Below are 16,613 nucleotides of genomic sequence, written 5' to 3'. Positions count from 1 at the left end.
CTGAAAAAGCTGATGATGTTCTAAATTAAGCCACCAAGAACAGCTTGAACCTATTCCACTTCTACATTGTCATGTGCTACAGCCCCATCTTTCATCCCGTCACTTTCTCAGCCTTCCACCAGATTTCCCAACAATGTCCTCATAAAAAGATATGCAGTTTCCTTACATGACGTCTGCAGCATGCAGGTTCTTCACTGTCTATACAATGGACTTTTGCAGATCCTAAGCGATCTCTCTAGTTATTGTACTGGGAGATAAGACTGCACTAGGTATTCACTTCCCCACAAAGTGACAGGCACAGTACACAGCGCTACACCATAATGCTTTTAACACGTCTAAAGTCACATGTCAAGCTATCCCTTGGCAGGAGAACAATACAATATATTGAGAGGCAATGCTAAAAATAGCGGCAGTCAGTTCATCCCAATACCTACCTGATATAAGTGGAGATAAAAACACCAAAAGCTATTGCCAGAATAGCCTGAGAGGTTGGTGCAGCGAGGAAATTCCACCGCATTTTTTGAGGAAACGAAGTCTGGCAAGAACTGAAATTTAGTAAAAACAGGCAAAGGAAGAAAGATTCCTGAAGTAAATCATTCTGGAAATCAGACACTGAACCTCTTTCTCTCGCTCTCAAACTTCTCGAGCTTTCTAAACTCTCATTCACAAGCCCTACCGACTGTAAAAGGCACCCCATACAAACTAGCATCTGCGTGCACAGCCGTGAGGCGTACAGAAGTACGCATTCATGTCACACGCCAAGGTGGTGGGGATCGGCTGCTGCCTTTTTCTGAGTCTCTGCCTTTGTCAGAGGATCACTGCGAGACCCTGGCTAAACGAGACTGTTTAATTTTATAATAGTCATGATGTATTACTACAACGCTTATCCTGCTTAGTGCAAGAACTCCACGCACAACTGTATTATACAGTTTTTATTATTATACAGAATACATTTATTTACAATTACAACAATTATATTATAACAATATAATTATATACAGGCTACAGCATTCCTCTAGGAAGGGGAACGTTACTACCCCTACAGAGCTGGCAGGGCACGTTTAAAGCCTGCTTGCCCCCTCTAGTAACAAACTCCTTGAGCGTTTATAATGGAAATATAGGTGCCTTTGTCTTTGAGCATCTCATGGCATTTCTTTTCCCATCTGGAGCTCTTCTGCTTTGAGTACTTATTTGGAAATTCAACATTTTTAATGCCTTTAAGAACGATTGGGGGGGGGGGGGGGGATAAGCAAGCATTAAGAGCCGAGTTCCTCACTCCTGTGTGGTCTCTGACCCACACGCACACACGTTAGGTGCAGGTTTTCCATTCCGTAACTAACTTTATGCTCTCCCCATTTTTCTTCCCAGTTTCTCGCCTCATTTCTTTCCACCCTCCTTACCACCCTGCACAGACACATCTATGGCTGTTAAGCGCTCAGCAGACCCACAACCCCACAAAACCCCCACTTAACCTCCACAAACCCATCTAACCGCCTGGCTACGTTCTCATTTTCTCTTTTTTTTACTGTTTTTCCGTTCCTCCCTCTCCCATTTGCCCATATAAGGAGGGATTCCCCCCCCCAGGCCCCAGGGCCGTCGCCATGGCGACGCGACGGCCGCAAACCGCTGCCGGGCCACGCGGCGGAGCAGCCTACTGCGCGGAGCGGCCGGGGGGCGCTGCCCGCTGAGGTGATTCCCCCCCTTTTCCCCCCCTTTTCCCCCCTTCTCCCCCCCCCGGATCCCGATGGAACAGCCCGCTCCTGCCGCCCCCGCACGGCGGGGCAGACCCAACCAACGCGAGGGGGGGGGGGGGAGGGGTGTGGTGTTTCGCTGAGCCTGCCTGTTTCTCTACTGAGGTGCCGGGAGGGGAAAGCAGGGCGAGAGGAGGGTTGGACCTCAGCGGTTCTCTGCCCCGCCGGCTTCTCCTCAGCGCGGACCGGGCGGGTGGCTCCCCCCATCCCTTCGGGTGGTGCGGCCCGCGCCCCCCCAGTTCCCGGCCGTGTGGGGAGGGGGGAGGTGGCGAGTGCGCATGCGCCGGCCGCGCTGGGGAAGGGGGCGAGGGCGAGGGCGGGAACGGCCTCGCGGCGGTTTTCAGCCGTTAGGGGGCTGACGTCAGGGGCCGCCTCGCGCCGCTTCCCCCCCGCCAACCGCCGCGCTCGGTTCGGTCACGTGGTCGCGGAGGCGCGAAGGCGGCCGCGTGCCGAGGGGGGTGGGGGAGGGGCGCGGTCCTGTCACGGAGCCGCCTCAGGCGGGGAGCGGCCGTCGGCGGGCCCCGGCCCCCTCACCCCTGCCTCTTCTTCTTGGGAAGGCAGCCAGGAGGGCAGAGCGCCATGCCTCTCTTCGGTAACACCTTCAGCCCCAAGAAAACGCCGCCACGGAAGGCCGCCTCGCTCTCCAATTTGCACTTGGTAAGCCGCCGGGTTCCAGCTTGTCTGCTTGGGCCCTTGGTGAGGAGGGCTGGGCGGTTCGTGTGGTGGAGCCCCCCTGCGCCACCTTCCTCCCCCGCTGGTTTGGGGTCACAGGGTGCGGAGGTACGAGCGGGGTGGCTCAGGTCATCATCACCACAGCCACTGCCCCGAACTGCTTCCCCTGATAGTTTAAAACCCAGGGAGATGAGTGTGCTCGCTGCCAACGGGACTGTGAATGCAACAGACCGTAAAGAGCGAACATCTCCCTCTTAATCCTCAGATGGAATCTTCAGTTTGGGGATAGAGTTTGTTTGCTCAACGTGGGCTATATGTTTGGGTGGGGGAAAGTGCAGGCATGGTAATGAGAGGACACGGTCCTCTGCTGCAGCCGTGCATGAGTATGAGTAAGATTTCTGGCTCCAGGGCCAGACTGGCAACTCAGATTGGGATGGTGGTCACTAAGAAATGGGAGAGTAGGGCGGTGGTGGCTTTGTGTTTCTGTAAAACTCTGTGTGCTCTTCTCCTTGCAGCTGGATAGATCCACCCGTGAGATCGAGCTGGGCCTGGAGTATGGCAGCCCCACCATGAACCTTGCTGGCCAGAGCCTGAAGTTTGAAAATGGCCAGTGGGTGGCAGGTAGAGTGCAGCTTGGCGTGTTTGGGTCTGCGATGGTCATGGATGGCCGATAGTCCTTATCGTGGTCTCTATTTCCTCCAGAGTCAGGGAGCTTCACGGGAGATCGCAGGGAAATGCAGCGCTTGCGCAAACGAAACCAGCAGCTGGAGGAGGAGAACAACCTGCTTCGCTTGAAAGTGGATATTCTGCTGGACATGGTGAGTCTTTAGTGAACTTCCACCCGCCTGCAGCAGCGGAAGTGCCCATGTGAAGGGTTCTGGGAGCACCGAAGGAAGCGGCTCTTACTGCAGGGGGTGCGCCCCACTCCTGTGTTCCCCCACTATGCAAGAGGGCTTTGATGCCAAAGTGAGCATGGCAGTAGTACAGTCTGATTTTATCTGCGCCCCCTGCAAGAAGAGGAGAGGTTCCTCTAGCAGCAGGGCTTGGGTTTAGCGTGACTGGGTTGGCCAGGAGCCCCTACAAGTGCCATGTTTCCTCTTGCCCTCTTAGCATGGAGTACGTCATCGCTCTTGCCACTCCAGGCTCTACGCTAAATGTGAAGTCAAGTTACAGTCACTCTTTCTGGTCACAAATTAAAGCTCCAGGATCTTCCTTGTGGTCTCCCGTCTGTTCCGTATGCAAGCCTCTGGGTGAAGGAATTCCCAAGCCCTAAATTCACTGAAATTCAGCCTTGCACAACAATCACAGCTTTCACACTCAAAATCTGGAGAGCTGCGCTCCCCGTGTGCTAGGCTGTCTGAGCGTGACGTCTCAGCTTCTGTCCCGCTGGAGTGGGAACACACTCTCACACGGGTGCTGGCTCATCGCTGTAAATCTTGGTAACATCTTTGGAAAGATTGTGCTGTGAAACGCAAGGCGTCGTCGGGAAAGCTGGGACAAGGGGCTCGCCGTGTGCTGCCGCAGGGAGATGAGGCGCTTTGGGGCGGGGGAGCCATCTCTGTCTGATACCTCTTGCACGCCTTCATGTCCCGCTGCGTGAAAGGCGCAACAGACCGCGTTCTGCAGGTGTGGCGCGAGGAGGGAGCGCTTCATTCTTGTTCGCTGTTTGCCTTGCAGCTCTCCGAGACCACGGCCGAGTCCCACCTGATGGAGAAGGAGCTGGAGGAACTGAAGACTCACAGCCGGAGGAGGAAGTGAAGGAGAAGAGCTGGCTGGAGGAGGAGGGAGCGAGGAGGCTGGCTTATTGAGTCCTCCTTGCCCCTGCGGGCAGGATGCCTAGGACTGGCTTGGAATTGTGTCGGTACTACATACAGGGACTTTGTTCCGCGGGACGAGATGCCTGTGGTGCTGTGGGTACTGCGTAGGGGATGCTGCAGCACCTGACAAGTTGCACCGCAGCGCTGTTAATGAACACTCACGTTTTTTATTGGAGCACTTTACAGCTTTCCTTCACAGCCATGTAACTGCAGGTACCTTATGCTCTAGGACGAGCCCGACAGCGGAGATCCCCCCTCCGCCGCCAACCCCAGCCCCGCGCGGCCTCGCACCCAGCCTGCGGCCGCAGGGGCCGCTCGTCCCGAAGGGCTCCGCTCTGTTCTCCCCCCTCTTCCCATTAAACGTTGCCTCGAACCCAGACTCGGGCTGTCCGCCGCCTTTTTGCGGGCGGGTGGGCGCGGTGCCACCTCCGGGCAGCCGGGTGGCGCTGTCCCCGCGCCGTCCCCTCCCGCCCCGCTCCTCCCCCGGCGCCGCTCCGGCCGCGGTTCCGCTTCCTGCGGCTCGCTGCCCCGCTCCGTCCCCGGCGCTGCTGGCCATGGCCGCCCCCGCGCCCCTGCCTGCGGAGGAGCTGCTGCCCAAGGGCGGCGCGGGCAAGGCGGAGGAGCTGGAGGACGAGCTGGAGGAGGACGACGACGACGAGGAGGTAGCGGGGAGGGCCGCGGGGGAGGGGAGGGCCGGGCGGGGTGACCCTGGCGGCCGGCCGGGCCCTGACCCCGCGCTTGCCTCCCGCAGCTGGACGAGACCCTGGCGGAGCGGCTGTGGGGGCTGACGGAGATGTTCCCCGAGAGCGTCCGCTCGGCGGCCGGCGCCACCTTCGAGCTGTCGCTGACGGTAGCGCAGAAGGTGTACAGGTGAGGGCGGCCGCGCCGGCACCGGGGGCTGCCCGCGGGGCGGGCGTCGGGGGCGGGGTTTGGGGACGCTCGTCTGGAGGCGATCGGCGGCAGGCGGCGGCCGGGAGGAACCTTCCCGACGGCCTTTCTCCTCCCTAGGTTCTCCAGGGCAGCTCTGTGGATCGGGACCACCTCCTTCATGATTCTAGTGCTTCCTGTCGTGTTCGAAACCGAAAAGCTGCAGATGGAGCAGCAGCAGCAGCTGCAGCAGCGACAGGTGAGGCTGAAACGCCACAGCCCTCTCTTTGCCGTTCGGTCCAGCTCCCGCACGGCCTCGCAGCTATCAGGCGTCGGCAGAGCTCTGGAAATCTGAGCGTGATTTGCTCCGTGCTGTGGCCTCGCTCATCCCACGAGACGCTCTCGCAGCGAGGCAGCGGTGGCCTGGCCTGCACGCGCGGAGCAGTGCGCACACGGGCCGAGGGGCAACGTCCAAAGCGCCCCGGTTTGACGTTGTCCGGCACCAATCTGCTCTGTTGTTGCAGAGAGGAGACCGGTATTGCACAACACATCTGGTAACTTCGTTACTGGTGCAACATGCCTGGTCCCAGGGGTGTTTGCTGTCCCTGCTCCAGCTGGGGGAGGGCGGCGAGGTGCAGCCCCTTTACGGCTTCTCTTTTTTTATGGATTCTTTCTTACAGATCCTCCTAGGACCCAACACAGGGCTGTCTGGGGGCATGCCGGGGGCCCTGCCTCCGCTGTCTGGAAAAATCTAACTCGTAGAAGCTGCGTTGGATTCGTATCATGTGGGAAGACCTTGAGATTATGCTGTATTGAACTGTTGATTTGTTGGGCCAGGGCATTTTTTTTGTTTGTTTGTTTTTATTTTTGGTTATAACTTTGGGACATTGACCTGTTCACAACGTGTGGGGGGGAATTCCCCCGTCTGGACCTGATGATGGCTCCTGCCTGCATTTTCCCCCTGTAGAAGTCGTGAGTCTTTTCTTTCATTCAGTCATTGCGCCGTTACCAGTTACAAAGACTTGAAAGCGGGGAGCTCCTGTGAGGACTCCCCGCCTCCCAGAAAAACCATCCTGGGGCTCAAGTCGGGCTGCAACTGGCAGCGGTCAAACCCCCACCTTCCGGGGCTACCCGGAAGCCTCAGGCCACCGGTGACAGAACGAGTAGCGACTGTCCCAGCAGATGAAGTAAAAGAGGAAGAGGGGTCACAGGTAGCTGTACCCCGTGGAAAAAAAAAAAAATCCTCCGGGAAGATACGTGTGCAAATATTTTCACTGCGACTTTGTGTGTGTGCGTGCGGAGTACCAAGGGAGCAGCAGCCCAGGTTAACAAAGATCACGTCCGTGCTGATCCTCTGCGTCGTAGAGTAGACCTTCAGATATCAGCTGCATATTTTTTTGTATTGAATATTAAATAAATCCAACCTGAGCAGTGTGGTTTTAATAGACGTCCCTGCGAGAGGCTCAGTTCTTTCCTTGAGGGCAGAGGGGCTGTGCAAGTAGGGGCCCTTCCTGCTCAGGCCCAGCGTTGCTGAGGGGGAGGAGGGCTGGAGAAACTTGGGGTAATTTAAGGGAGCTTTTAGAGAGATTCCAGAATGCTGATTCTAGAGATTCTGCCTCAGCACCACCAACCAAGTCTCAAGGTTTCTTAACTCTCCCCGAAGTCTCAGTTTTATAACCAAAGAAAAAAAATTTTATTTTTCCTTTACATAATTTGTTACAGAACAATTCAGTTGAACATACAGAAGTGATAGGACATTTATATGGAAATGTTCTTTTTTCTTCCTTTTTTTTTTTTCATATTTGGTTAAACAAAATACATCTCTGTAAACAAACCCAAGACGAGGCTCTAACAAAACCAAACAAGCAAGAAAACAAACACAGGCTACCGCCCTCCCCGTGGGACGGGGGCGGTGTGCCCACCACCCCCTCGGTCACAGCAGCCTCGCTCCCCCCAGGGCCGTGATCGGTCAGTTTCCCTTTACCTGAGCAGCTGGATCACGCTATTTTGCCCCACGGGAGAGGTGCTGACGTACGAGGAGAGGAAAAGTAGCCCCAAAGTATTTTAAAACATCTTTGCATATTGTGCACTGATCCGTTGGCTTGCAGTTTCCATGCAAACAGGGTTTCTCCAAAGTGCGATTTTAAATCAGCATAGAAAACGGTGCTGTTGAGATTCATTTTCTTTTTTCCCCCCCTTCCTCTCTTGAAGAAATGGCTTCAAGTCAGGAGCAGAACGGCTGCAGGCTTCGCATTCTGCTTGTGAAGTGTTTAAAAATTCTGCCGGCTGGTATTGGTCACTGGAATGTGTTACGAAACAGGACTTTTTATAGAAATGTTGGGTGCTTAAAACACAAGAGCCGTCTGCCCTCGGCTTCAGGAGGCTGCGCTCAGCACGCTGCGGGACGGCGCCTGCGAGACGCCCACGGGGCAGCGAACACCGCCGTGGTCCTGTCGTCACACGGCCTCTGCCCCAAGAACAGCGAGGCGCGGTGCAGCGGTCCCGTTCGGCTCCGAACACCTGCTCGCGCTTCGCAGAGCTCTCAAGAGACAAGGAACTGAGAACAGGTGGAACGCCCGCAGCCCTCCCGAGGCCTTGCTACCCCCTGAGCAGAGCCGCTGGAGCCCCTTCCCTTCCCAGAGGTTTAACCCAGCGCTCACGTGGAAAGGAGGGAAGCAAACGGCAGCCCGGCCAGGAACTGCTCAACGCAGCGAGCTCTGCTCTAAATCCAGTGCTTCCTCCTCCTGCTGCTGCCATGGAAGGAATGACCCAACGACAGCGTGCCCAGCGGACAGAAAACAACCCATCAAGATCCCTCTCGGAGTCTCCGTGGCCAGTCACGTTTTCCCCCGCGGAAGGGAGGGGAGGAAGAAGCAATTTGCCCGTCAGTGGAATGTTTGGCAGCCAGCGCTAAAAGAGAAGTTGGTTCAGCCACCAGGCCCTGGTCTGAAGGTTCTGGTGGACCCTCTGCACCTCCCACGTCAGCTGCAAGTAACTATAAAAAGGCAAAACCTGGCTATTATAAAGCCTTCATGCCTTAGGATGATTTTTTTTCCTTTGTAACTTCAAACTCACTGGTAGAAAAGCTCCTTCTGGGACATTCTGCGTAACATTTGTGACCGCGGGCTAGACTTGTGGAAAGAGGAAAGCAAGAGGGAATGAATTCCTCCAAAAACCCCTTCGGTGTTATTCCCCTCCCCGAGCAGCCCCTAAACTACCGGGTGGCCATGCAGAAAACCAAAATAGCCTCAGATGTTGAAGAAACTAAAACCCAAGACAGTACAAAACCCCAGGCAGACTACAACCTCGATCAAGTTCGGAAACCTGACACTGCTCCACGAGCCTGCGCTTGCTGTTGCCACATCGCCTTCGCCAGCCCCACGTTGCCAAACAACCACTCAGCCCCAGACAGAAATCCTTGGAGATACTGGGGAGGAACCCTCTAGGAACCCAAAGAAGTTCTTGAAAGATGACACTTCCCACCCCCCCCTCTAGTTCTTGGCACAAGCCACCCCTGCGAAGCGGAGGGTCGTGCTGAGCACCGTACCGTTCCTAGTGTTTGAGAGCGCCCCGAAGGACCCTTAGGAATTGCGAACGCCTTCACAACTACTTGTTTTGGAGACGTGTGGAGGAGCAGCAGCGTGCTTGGCCCCTGCTCCTCCCCAGTAAGCTCTGCGGGGAGTTACTGACCACGCGCAGCCTTGGATGACTTGGGGAAAGGGAGGCCAGAGGCTTCCATGCACCCTGGTCCCAAAGCCCAGTTTTTAAAGAGCGCGACACCTTCTCGTTAGCTGAAGGGCACACAGCTCCTTCACCTTTGTAATTAAAGTGATTAGCTTCCAGTTTCCTCCACTCTGCCCTCGATCCTTCCCCACCCACCGCCCCCAGTGTCCTAAGCCACTGCCCTATTGCACCAAGGAAGAAAGGAAAGAGCCTAGCAAAGGAAGTTCCAGAAGAGAAGAGTTGGGGCACCCATTATCCAGGTTTCAGGACGTCAGGAGTTCCGTAAAGGGGCAGAGCTGTAGTGGGAGGACAGAGTGGGTCCGGGTCACACGTCAGCTCGCCAGCTCTGGTGTGCTTCCACCTCCTCTGGCACCACCAGCAGGAGTTCACAGTTCTTTCCTCTCAGCTGGTGTTTCAAAAATTTCCTGCAGCAAGGTAAAACAGAAATAAGCGTTATGGAACGTAGAACTTTGTCATCTACAACGAAACACAACTAACTGTGCGAATGTGGCAGGAAATGGGAGGAACATCCCCCACACACCTGTAATTATTTTCTGACAGAAAAAAAAAAAAACCACTAGATTCAAAACACTTCGACCCAGCAAGTTATTGCAGAATCAGACAGAAGTGATCTTAGCTTCAGCAGATGGGTCTACAGAGATGTCATTTTCTGATTTTCCAAGGTGGCAGAAGTAGAATTAAAACAAGTTCAGTTTCTTCAAGTCTCCAAGACCAAGAATCCCAATGTGTTTAAAAATAACTCCAACAAATCTGGAATATTTGTGGGAAGAAAAAGAAAATCTTCCACCATTTGAATGTCTTCATCCCAGACCTCAGCAGCAGAGTGCCACCCAGTCATTCGACGTGGTTCTGCAGCCCCTTCCTGCCCATAAGCTTCTTCTAACAACAAACCTGGATTAACTGCAGTAACTATGAAAGCCAAATCAATGTCTGCTCCGCTATCTTCCAGCCCACGTTTCCAAAATTCACTACGTAGCAAGGCTGGATTTATTGAAGAGCAGCACACACGCGATTAAATCTACCACAAGCCCTGCAGAGCCGATTTGCATTGCTTTAACCTGGAAGCGCACAAAAGGCTTACGTCCCGTTTGCCAAGACTTGAATGGCACAACAGGCTCTGCAAATATTGCTCATGTGCAGTCCCTAATTTAGAACAAGCCCAGTCGAGACAGCAATGCTGCTACTGCAGTACTTGGGGACAGGACAGAACGGCAGCGAAACAGCAGCGAAGGGCAGGCTACATCCTACAGGCAAAGCCAACTGCACCCGCCGGCTTGTGTAAGGTTGAAGAGGGAAGGGGAGACAAGCCAGATGTGCAACATACAATTAAATAAGCAAGCAGCTTTTACTATTGTCAAGAAAAAGGCTGCACTTTTAAGCTGGAAAGATTTTTGTGGGGAAATGCACAAACAGATCAGTATCTGATCACACCGGAGCCCCCGGTGGAGCAAGTGGATGTAGCCTGGAGGAGGCCCATGGAGAGCCCCCACAGAAGCAGGCCCCAGGCCAGAGCTGCAGCCCGTGGAGAGGAGCCCACGCAGGAGCAGGAGGTCTGGGGGGAGCTGCCGTCCGTGGGGGACCCAGGTTGGAGCAGTTTGCTCCTGGGGGATGGACCCCGTGGTACGGAGCCATGTGGGAGCAGTGCTTGAAGAGCTGCTGCCTGTGGGCAGCCCCCGCAGGCTCAGTTCGGGAAGGACGGCATCCCGTGGGAGGGACCCCACGGGGAGCAGGGGCAGAGTGACCGTGAGGGAGCAGTGGGGATGAAGTGTTAGGACTGACCATAGCCCTCATTCCCCATTCCTCTGAACTGCTCAGGGGGAAGAGACAGAAGACTCTGCATGGGGGGAAGGTGTTTTGAGTTTGCTTTTAGTTCTCACTGCTCTAACCTGTTAGTACATTGGCAATAAATTACAAGAATCTTCCCATATTGAGTCTGTTTTGCCCATGACGGCAATTGATGAGTGATCTCCCTTGCCCTTATCTCAGTCTCCTCTTTTAAGGAGGGGTGCGTATGAGAGAGCAGCACAGTGGAGCTCAGCTGCCCATCGGTGTGAAACCACCACATAAGTGGAGGCCCAAGACTCTTACTACTGTCACATCTTTGCTATTGGAATTCAGCCACAAATGTTTCCACCCCAAGTGTTTAAGGACAAATTCCCCCCTCCAGCAGGGAAGGGAGAACAGGACAGCAACCCACAAACTCACACCCACACAACCGAACAAACTCACCTGAGCTCGCTTTCACCTCCAATCCACTCAGGCACCTTGAGTTTGGAGTCGAGGTTGTAGTAGGTGCCTCCCACCTCCCGGACGCAGATCCAGTGCTGTCGCTTGAGGGGGAGCTTCAAGGGACCCCAGCAAAGGCTGGAGGGCAGATTCATGATGAAGCCCATCACGTTGGACAGGGCAATGACATTAACATCCCTAAAAGAGCGCAGAGAACAAACGGCAACAAGATTACGTTCTGGTACTCTAATGTCATCTGTTTTGTGGGGGTTTTTTTGTGTTTTTTTTTTTTGTTACAGACAGCAGCCATCTCTGGAATCACACAGTTTCTTAATACCTGCGCTTGTCCCACCAAACTGCCTCATAGCCTTTGGTCTGAAGCGCTGCCATGATTACGTTCACATCATAGTTCCCATTCCCCAGCATGCTCTTCTTGTGGGGCGTCACCATGGTGTTGGGAGACAGCCTGCAAACAGAACAAGAGGCTGCTCTAGCAGGTGCTTGTCGAACCCGTACTCCAATATTGCCATACAACGCTACGCCTGTTTTCAGGGGGTTTGTTTGCTGTTTAACCATGAACTAGTCCATTTCCCCCTTATCCCTCCAGCCAGGGGACTGAGGGGGCTAAATAATGTGTCAGCAACAGCTTTGTTATACCAAACCTCCAAGGATCCTAGCTTTGACACGACAGACTGCAAAGCGTGAAGCTTTTTCCCCTCCTTGAACTGGTACTTCTGAACGATGCTTTAATTACCGTTCCCTCAGCTGAGGGCTGGAACAAACGCCAGTTTGCCATTTAGAACAACAGCTATCACGACTTCAAGAGTTTAACGGTCACCATCAGTCTTGAAGACTGGATGAGATGGCAAGAGCCAGGGCAGGCTGGCTGCAGAAAAGGTCGTTCTCCTGTCCCCCACTGGTAAATGAAGGGTATTCGCACACAAAGCCGTGAAGACATTTGGGTTTGGGAGGTTTCTGAAGCACTGCCTCTGCTAAAAGATTAAAATACACATAAATATCTGTTGCTGTAGGTAACTAAACAGCTCATCTTGCTGCAAACAAATATTTAAGCTTTAATAAGCTCGCCAAGACATCACTTGCATTACTGCAGTATCTAAAAATCCAGAATCACAGTCCATCATGTTATTATGCAAAAAGATAAGACAGCATTTGCTGTCTACAAACACAGATAATGGATGCAAGTCATAAAAGATGGAGACATGTACCAAAAAAAAAAAAATATGCCAGAGTCACTTTCACGATTTTATGGTTTTTTCCCCCCAAGAGACATTGTAAGGAGGGAAAAGGACGAGGTAGTGAGTTACTCTGAGGAGGACAAACAGGTTTCAGCTGCTGGAGGAAGAAGCACAGGGGGAAACTGGGAGCCCCTAATAGCAAAGTCAGACAATGCCGAAGAAGAAAGTCAAGCCCGAGCCCGGCTCTGTTGTGATGGGTTGCTCTTTCGAGTGGTGAGGACTCCATTAGTGCTGGCACAAGGCTCAGATGTTTCACATCACCCAACTACCTACGTTTCTCCCACCTCTCCTTCACGTCAGCTCCGTCCCCCAGTGCTCCTGATGCTCCTGCACACCCTTTGCTCGGCCTTCAGCACGGTGCAAGTCCCGCAGGCACCGCTCCTCCCGCAAGAACACCTCAGCCCCTCTGCATTCAGGTACAGGGCAGGGCGTTTCAGACCAGCCAAGGCTAGGAAAGCTACGGACAGATAACCTTCTGCATCAGCTGCGTCTTCTTGTGGCGCAGCCGACTGCAGCAGAACAGCCTGGGAAGGCCGCTGTGTTATCTACAGTGGGGAGAAGAGCCTGGAACAGTGTGGGAACCCCAAAATCTGTCAGTACCTGCCGCTGGGCATTTCTGAGCGAGGCCATGGCGTTTGCAGAAAATCAGAGTTGCCAGTCTCCAACTCTCTGCTGTGCTTTATAATTTTATAATCACAGAGATGCTGCTGCAGCTCATCACAGCCCCGCCAGCATCACCACAAAGCAAGATCACTCAGCTACAACTAATTCCTCAGGAACACTGCTTCAACCTATTAGCTCTCATGAGCGCTGGCAAGCCAGGAAAGCCTCCCAATTAACAGGGCTTGGCTAGCACAAGCACCCCCTTGTGGCACAGTTTCCCAGAGACAAGCTTACTTGAGGGCTGAAAGAACGCATTTATCTTTGTCCTTTCCTGCAACTTTCAGAGCTCCAGAAGTGAGATGAAAAAAAAAAATAGTAGAGGTAACACACTAAGAAGCGTTACCCACGAGCAAACTTTCATCAAGAATTATCCCAACACACTTCTACTCACTTGCACCTAAATAATGTCCACAGTCATCAGCTGAAGGATTCTGAAGCTGAAAGAACAAAGTTGCCTTCTCCCACTTCAATAATAATAAAACTATTTATATGGAGACTAATCTGAGGAAGACTGACACAGAATTCCAAGTACCAACCCTTCCAAGCTTTCTAAGTCACAAACCTTCGTCACCATGTTGTCTTAACGGAACAGGCTCAAACTCCAACACGAAGTTGTCTTTCCTAACCAGATCTCAACAAACAGACTCAGGTGAAGCAAAGCGATTTTGTTTGTATCTCCATGCAACGTTTGGAACGAACAATCTCACTTCCCGGAACAAAAGCCAGAGAAACATCAAAAAGAGTTCTTGTACTAGAGAAGAGAGTGAGGGCTACAGAGTCAGAGGGGAGCTTGTAGCAAGCTCTGACATACACTTGAGATAATGATAATAATCAGAGGACACTGGCCTCGAGCAGTGGAGTGCAACAAAAGGGAAATCAATGATTAAGCAATGCAGTTCAATTATTCTTCAAGGGATGTGGTGAGCGCTACAGAAAGCTTAAGCTTATTTGTGATTTCACTACCTTGTCAACACCGGGCTTAAAAAAGAAAACAGAAATTGTATCCAGCAACATTTCTGTAGCGTATTAAAAATACTCATTGGTCCTTTGTCGTATTCGTTAACGCACAGACTATGACGAGACACAGGCAAGAGAGATGGAGAAGCACTGTATAAAGGCAGCTAAGACCATGCTACTTAAAGGCGAGTTGAAGACACAAGTAGTAACCCAACGCAGATGCAAAGGTGGTGGCAATTCTTGTGCCTATTTTATAGCTCATACGTTTCTGACAGGGATTTCCACGGGTATTCCATAGTTCTGTGGGGTTGAGTCAACTGTGTATCTTGATCTGATTGCTAAAATGGAACAAAACCAGGCTGGAATGAGAGACAAATTCTCCCTTCTAGGGCAAGTGGTCTCACCAGAGGAGCATCTCAACTCTTTTCTGAGAAGTTTCAGGCAATGCACTAATTCTCTTTCACTAAGCCCAATGAAAACCAACTAATTAGATCACCACCTCTATCACATGGGCCGCCTTGGTGTGCTTCAGGCCAACAGGAATCCATCTGTGATTAAGATCCTGACAATCGCTGCTCTGGAACAAAACCACAGAGTCTTCCTGCTGGACAAAGAGCGCCTTTACAACGCTGTGGGTCAGCTCCTCTTTGTGAATAGGAATATTATTTACTACACCGTCACGAAGAGCATTTCCATCTGGTATCTGCGGCTGCCCATCACCACAACTCTTTCAGCAAAGAAAGGAAGGCATGTACTCGATGAGTCAAGCCCCAGTTCCACAAGTGTGCTCGTTTTTGGGACGGCAGCACCATGCGAGCAGCTCCCTGCGACTGCTTTGTCCAACAGGACCCGCACAACTGCTGCCACGGAGCGTGATTTCCTCCATGTCGCTAGCGCAATGTGCTGTCGGTTGCTGGTAACGGGTATCCAAGCATAACCTGTGCTGTTATAACAATTATAAGAGCTGCAGATTGAGCATCAGGGGAGACTCCATTTCCTCTTTGATTCCTTAGCTTTTCAGCAGTGAAAAGTCATCAGGGTTTTCAAAGGCATGCTCAGGATGATTTCCACTAAGTGTTGGAACAACGTAAATAAAACATTGAGCAAAATATGTGCTATTGTACAGGGCACGTTCATCATTCACATTTATCCCAGTAAAACTCAAAAATGTTTTTATTAATTATCTGAAGCTGCCAGGAAATGCTTAGCAATGCTGCAGAAAACATGGATCTAGCTTCGGAAATTAAATCCAGTTTGACAGAGCGCACAGGATCTCACGGCACGGAAGAAAATCCACAGCACCTGAAGAACTTCAGGTAACTGCTTGAGTAAGTCCCTCAGTTGGCAAAACTTCTGATTTCCAACAACTCAGAAGTTTCGCAGTATGAAATTGGGAAGTTTTTATGGTGACCCCTTTGTCACTCCTGCCACCTTCGCTCTCTCAAACCCACCCCCAAATCTGTTATTAACATGAAGGTAACGCACTGACACAAGGCAGGGACAAAGATACGGAAGACGGGTAGAAGATGCATCAAGGTAGGTGTGGGAGAAGAGCGTGCAGTAAAGCACATGACAGCACCTGCAATAAAGCTCTCAGACCCAAATTTGGCAGCCAGAATAGTTTGAGAAACAAGAAAAAAAAAAGAAAGAGGATTTCTAGATGGATAGAAGGGGGGAAATAGGAAGGAGGGGTGTTTAAAAAGCTATATTCGGTTCAAAGCAGTGGCATACTCTGAACACCTTTGCTCTGTTTCTCACCCAAAACAAGACCTGAGGATCCCTCCAAGCAGTGGAGGAGAAGGGGAAGCTAAGGGCAGCGCAGGGAGCATCCTACCTCTGAAATATCTCCTGCAGGGTTTCCCTAGTGAAGGCGTTGCTGTCCTGGAAGACATTGTTGAGGGCATGGAGGGCACACAGCTCCCTGCGCTGCTTCTCGTGGTAAATATGCGGCGGCGGCGGCTGGGGCGGCTCCGCTGATTCCGACTTGGCCTTGTCACCTTTCCATGGCACGCAACTCATCTTCTCGCCGGGCGGGCGGCGAGGAACGAAGGGGCCTCGAGTCTCTTCCCCCGGAGCGCCGGCAGCAGCCCGCTGCCCCCTTATTCCGGCGGCTGGCCCCTTCCGCTTCACCTTACCCCGCGACCCCCGCCTTTATACCCCACAGAACCGCCCCCCTCCGCCCATACCCCGTTAAGACGCGGCGCGTCCCCTCCCGCCCCCCGAGGCCCAGCAGCCCCGTCGCTGTGTAACCCCTCGCAGGCGAACCCCTCAGCCCCGGGGCGGCGGCGGCAGCTGGGCACACCGCTCCTTCTCTTCCATCGCCCGCCGCGCCGCTGCCAGGCCGCCCGCAGCAGGCCCCGGAGGGGGAGCACGGCGGCACGGCGGGCGGAGGCTCCTGAGGGCGCCGAGGGGGGGGCGGGGGGGGCCGTCAGGGGCGGCTCAGCCGCGGCCCTGCATCGCCCCTCAGGAAGGGGCCGTTAGGGCCGTTAAAGCCGTTAGGGCCGGCAGCGGGACGGGGGGGACGAAGCTGCCGCTCGGCCCCAACCTCCCCTCCCCACTGCGCATGCGCGCCGCGCCTCAGGCGCTTGTACAGCCCCCACAGACCCTCGGCGCGCGCCTTCTCTATTCCATTGGTCGGCGCGACTGTCTGTGAAAAAGTT

General features: G+C 53.3%; 4 protein-coding genes across 7 annotated transcripts in view; 2 read left to right on the top strand and 2 right to left on the bottom strand.

Annotated features, from left to right (window-relative positions):
- Window positions 1–1,571, bottom strand: part of DMC1 (DNA meiotic recombinase 1) — a 28,568-nt gene extending 26,997 nt beyond the window's left edge. Inside the window, exon 1 of the mRNA XM_080582727.1 lies at window positions 435–1,571. The gene's annotated coding sequence lies outside the window, so the exon portion shown is untranslated. The remainder of the gene's footprint in view (window positions 1–434) is intronic.
- A 28-nt stretch (window positions 1,572–1,599) lies between these two features.
- CBY1 (chibby 1, beta catenin antagonist) lies at window positions 1,600–4,619 on the top strand. Of its 4 annotated transcripts, none has more exons than XM_080582782.1 (5): window positions 1,600–1,689; window positions 2,313–2,408; window positions 2,939–3,044; window positions 3,126–3,241; window positions 4,101–4,619. In XM_080582782.1, exons 2-5 carry the CDS (start codon window positions 2,331–2,333, stop codon window positions 4,179–4,181), a joined length of 381 nt encoding a protein of 126 aa, XP_080438908.1. In that variant the 5' UTR covers window positions 1,600–1,689; window positions 2,313–2,330; the 3' UTR covers window positions 4,182–4,619. The 4 variants fall into 4 exon arrangements, with proteins under 4 accessions (XP_080438908.1, XP_080438910.1, XP_080438911.1 ...); XM_080582784.1 differs by having other exon boundaries at window positions 1,650–1,689; window positions 2,309–2,408; XM_080582785.1 differs by lacking the exon at window positions 1,600–1,689 and adding an exon at window positions 1,834–1,856.
- A 36-nt stretch (window positions 4,620–4,655) lies between these two features.
- TOMM22 (translocase of outer mitochondrial membrane 22) lies at window positions 4,656–6,554 on the top strand. Its single transcript, XM_080582772.1, has 4 exons — window positions 4,656–4,902; window positions 4,992–5,110; window positions 5,249–5,366; window positions 5,788–6,554. The coding sequence occupies exons 1-4, from the start codon at window positions 4,795–4,797 to the stop codon at window positions 5,860–5,862; spliced, it is 420 nt and encodes a 139-aa protein (XP_080438898.1). The 5' UTR covers window positions 4,656–4,794; the 3' UTR covers window positions 5,863–6,554.
- A 222-nt stretch (window positions 6,555–6,776) lies between these two features.
- On the bottom strand, window positions 6,777–16,528 carry JOSD1 (Josephin domain containing 1). The gene is made up of 4 exons (XM_080582759.1): window positions 15,788–16,528; window positions 11,415–11,543; window positions 11,081–11,275; window positions 6,777–9,255 (listed from the first exon to the last, which is right to left on the bottom strand). The coding sequence occupies exons 1-4, from the start codon at window positions 15,970–15,972 to the stop codon at window positions 9,156–9,158; spliced, it is 609 nt and encodes a 202-aa protein (XP_080438885.1). The 5' UTR covers window positions 15,973–16,528; the 3' UTR covers window positions 6,777–9,155.
- Between the last annotated feature and the right edge of the window lie 85 nt (window positions 16,529–16,613).

The sequence above is a fragment of the Anser brachyrhynchus genome (genome assembly GCF_964034855.1).
Source record: "Anser brachyrhynchus genome assembly, chromosome: 1".
In the NCBI taxonomy this organism is placed as follows: Eukaryota; Metazoa; Chordata; class Aves; order Anseriformes; family Anatidae; genus Anser; species Anser brachyrhynchus.
The sequence above is the reverse complement of the archived record's forward strand: the minus strand, read 5'-3'. Positions and strand labels throughout refer to the sequence as shown.

Bases quoted from the DNA above. Each gene is read 5' to 3' on its own strand.
- CBY1 (XM_080582782.1), top strand. From the start codon at position 2,331: ATGCCTCTCTTCGGTAACACCTTCAGCCCCAAGAAAACGCCGCCACGG. The intron at 2,409-2,938 runs GTAAGCCGCCGG...TTCTCCTTGCAG, and splicing joins CGCTCTCCAATTTGCACTTG to CTGGATAGATCCACCCGTGA. The intron at 3,045-3,125 runs GTAGAGTGCAGC...TATTTCCTCCAG, and splicing joins AAATGGCCAGTGGGTGGCAG to AGTCAGGGAGCTTCACGGGA.
- TOMM22 (XM_080582772.1), top strand. From the start codon at position 4,795: ATGGCCGCCCCCGCGCCCCTGCCTGCGGAGGAGCTGCTGCCCAAGGGC. The intron at 4,903-4,991 runs GTAGCGGGGAGG...TGCCTCCCGCAG, and splicing joins AGGACGACGACGACGAGGAG to CTGGACGAGACCCTGGCGGA. The intron at 5,111-5,248 runs GTGAGGGCGGCC...TCTCCTCCCTAG, and splicing joins GTAGCGCAGAAGGTGTACAG to GTTCTCCAGGGCAGCTCTGT.
- JOSD1 (XM_080582759.1), bottom strand. From the start codon at position 15,972: ATGAGTTGCGTGCCATGGAAAGGTGACAAGGCCAAGTCGGAATCAGCG. The intron at 11,544-15,787 runs GTAGGATGCTCC...TTCTGTTTGCAG, and splicing joins CTGCAGGAGATATTTCAGAG to GCTGTCTCCCAACACCATGG. The intron at 11,276-11,414 runs GTATTAAGAAAC...GCGCTCTTTTAG, and splicing joins GTTTGGTGGGACAAGCGCAG to GGATGTTAATGTCATTGCCC.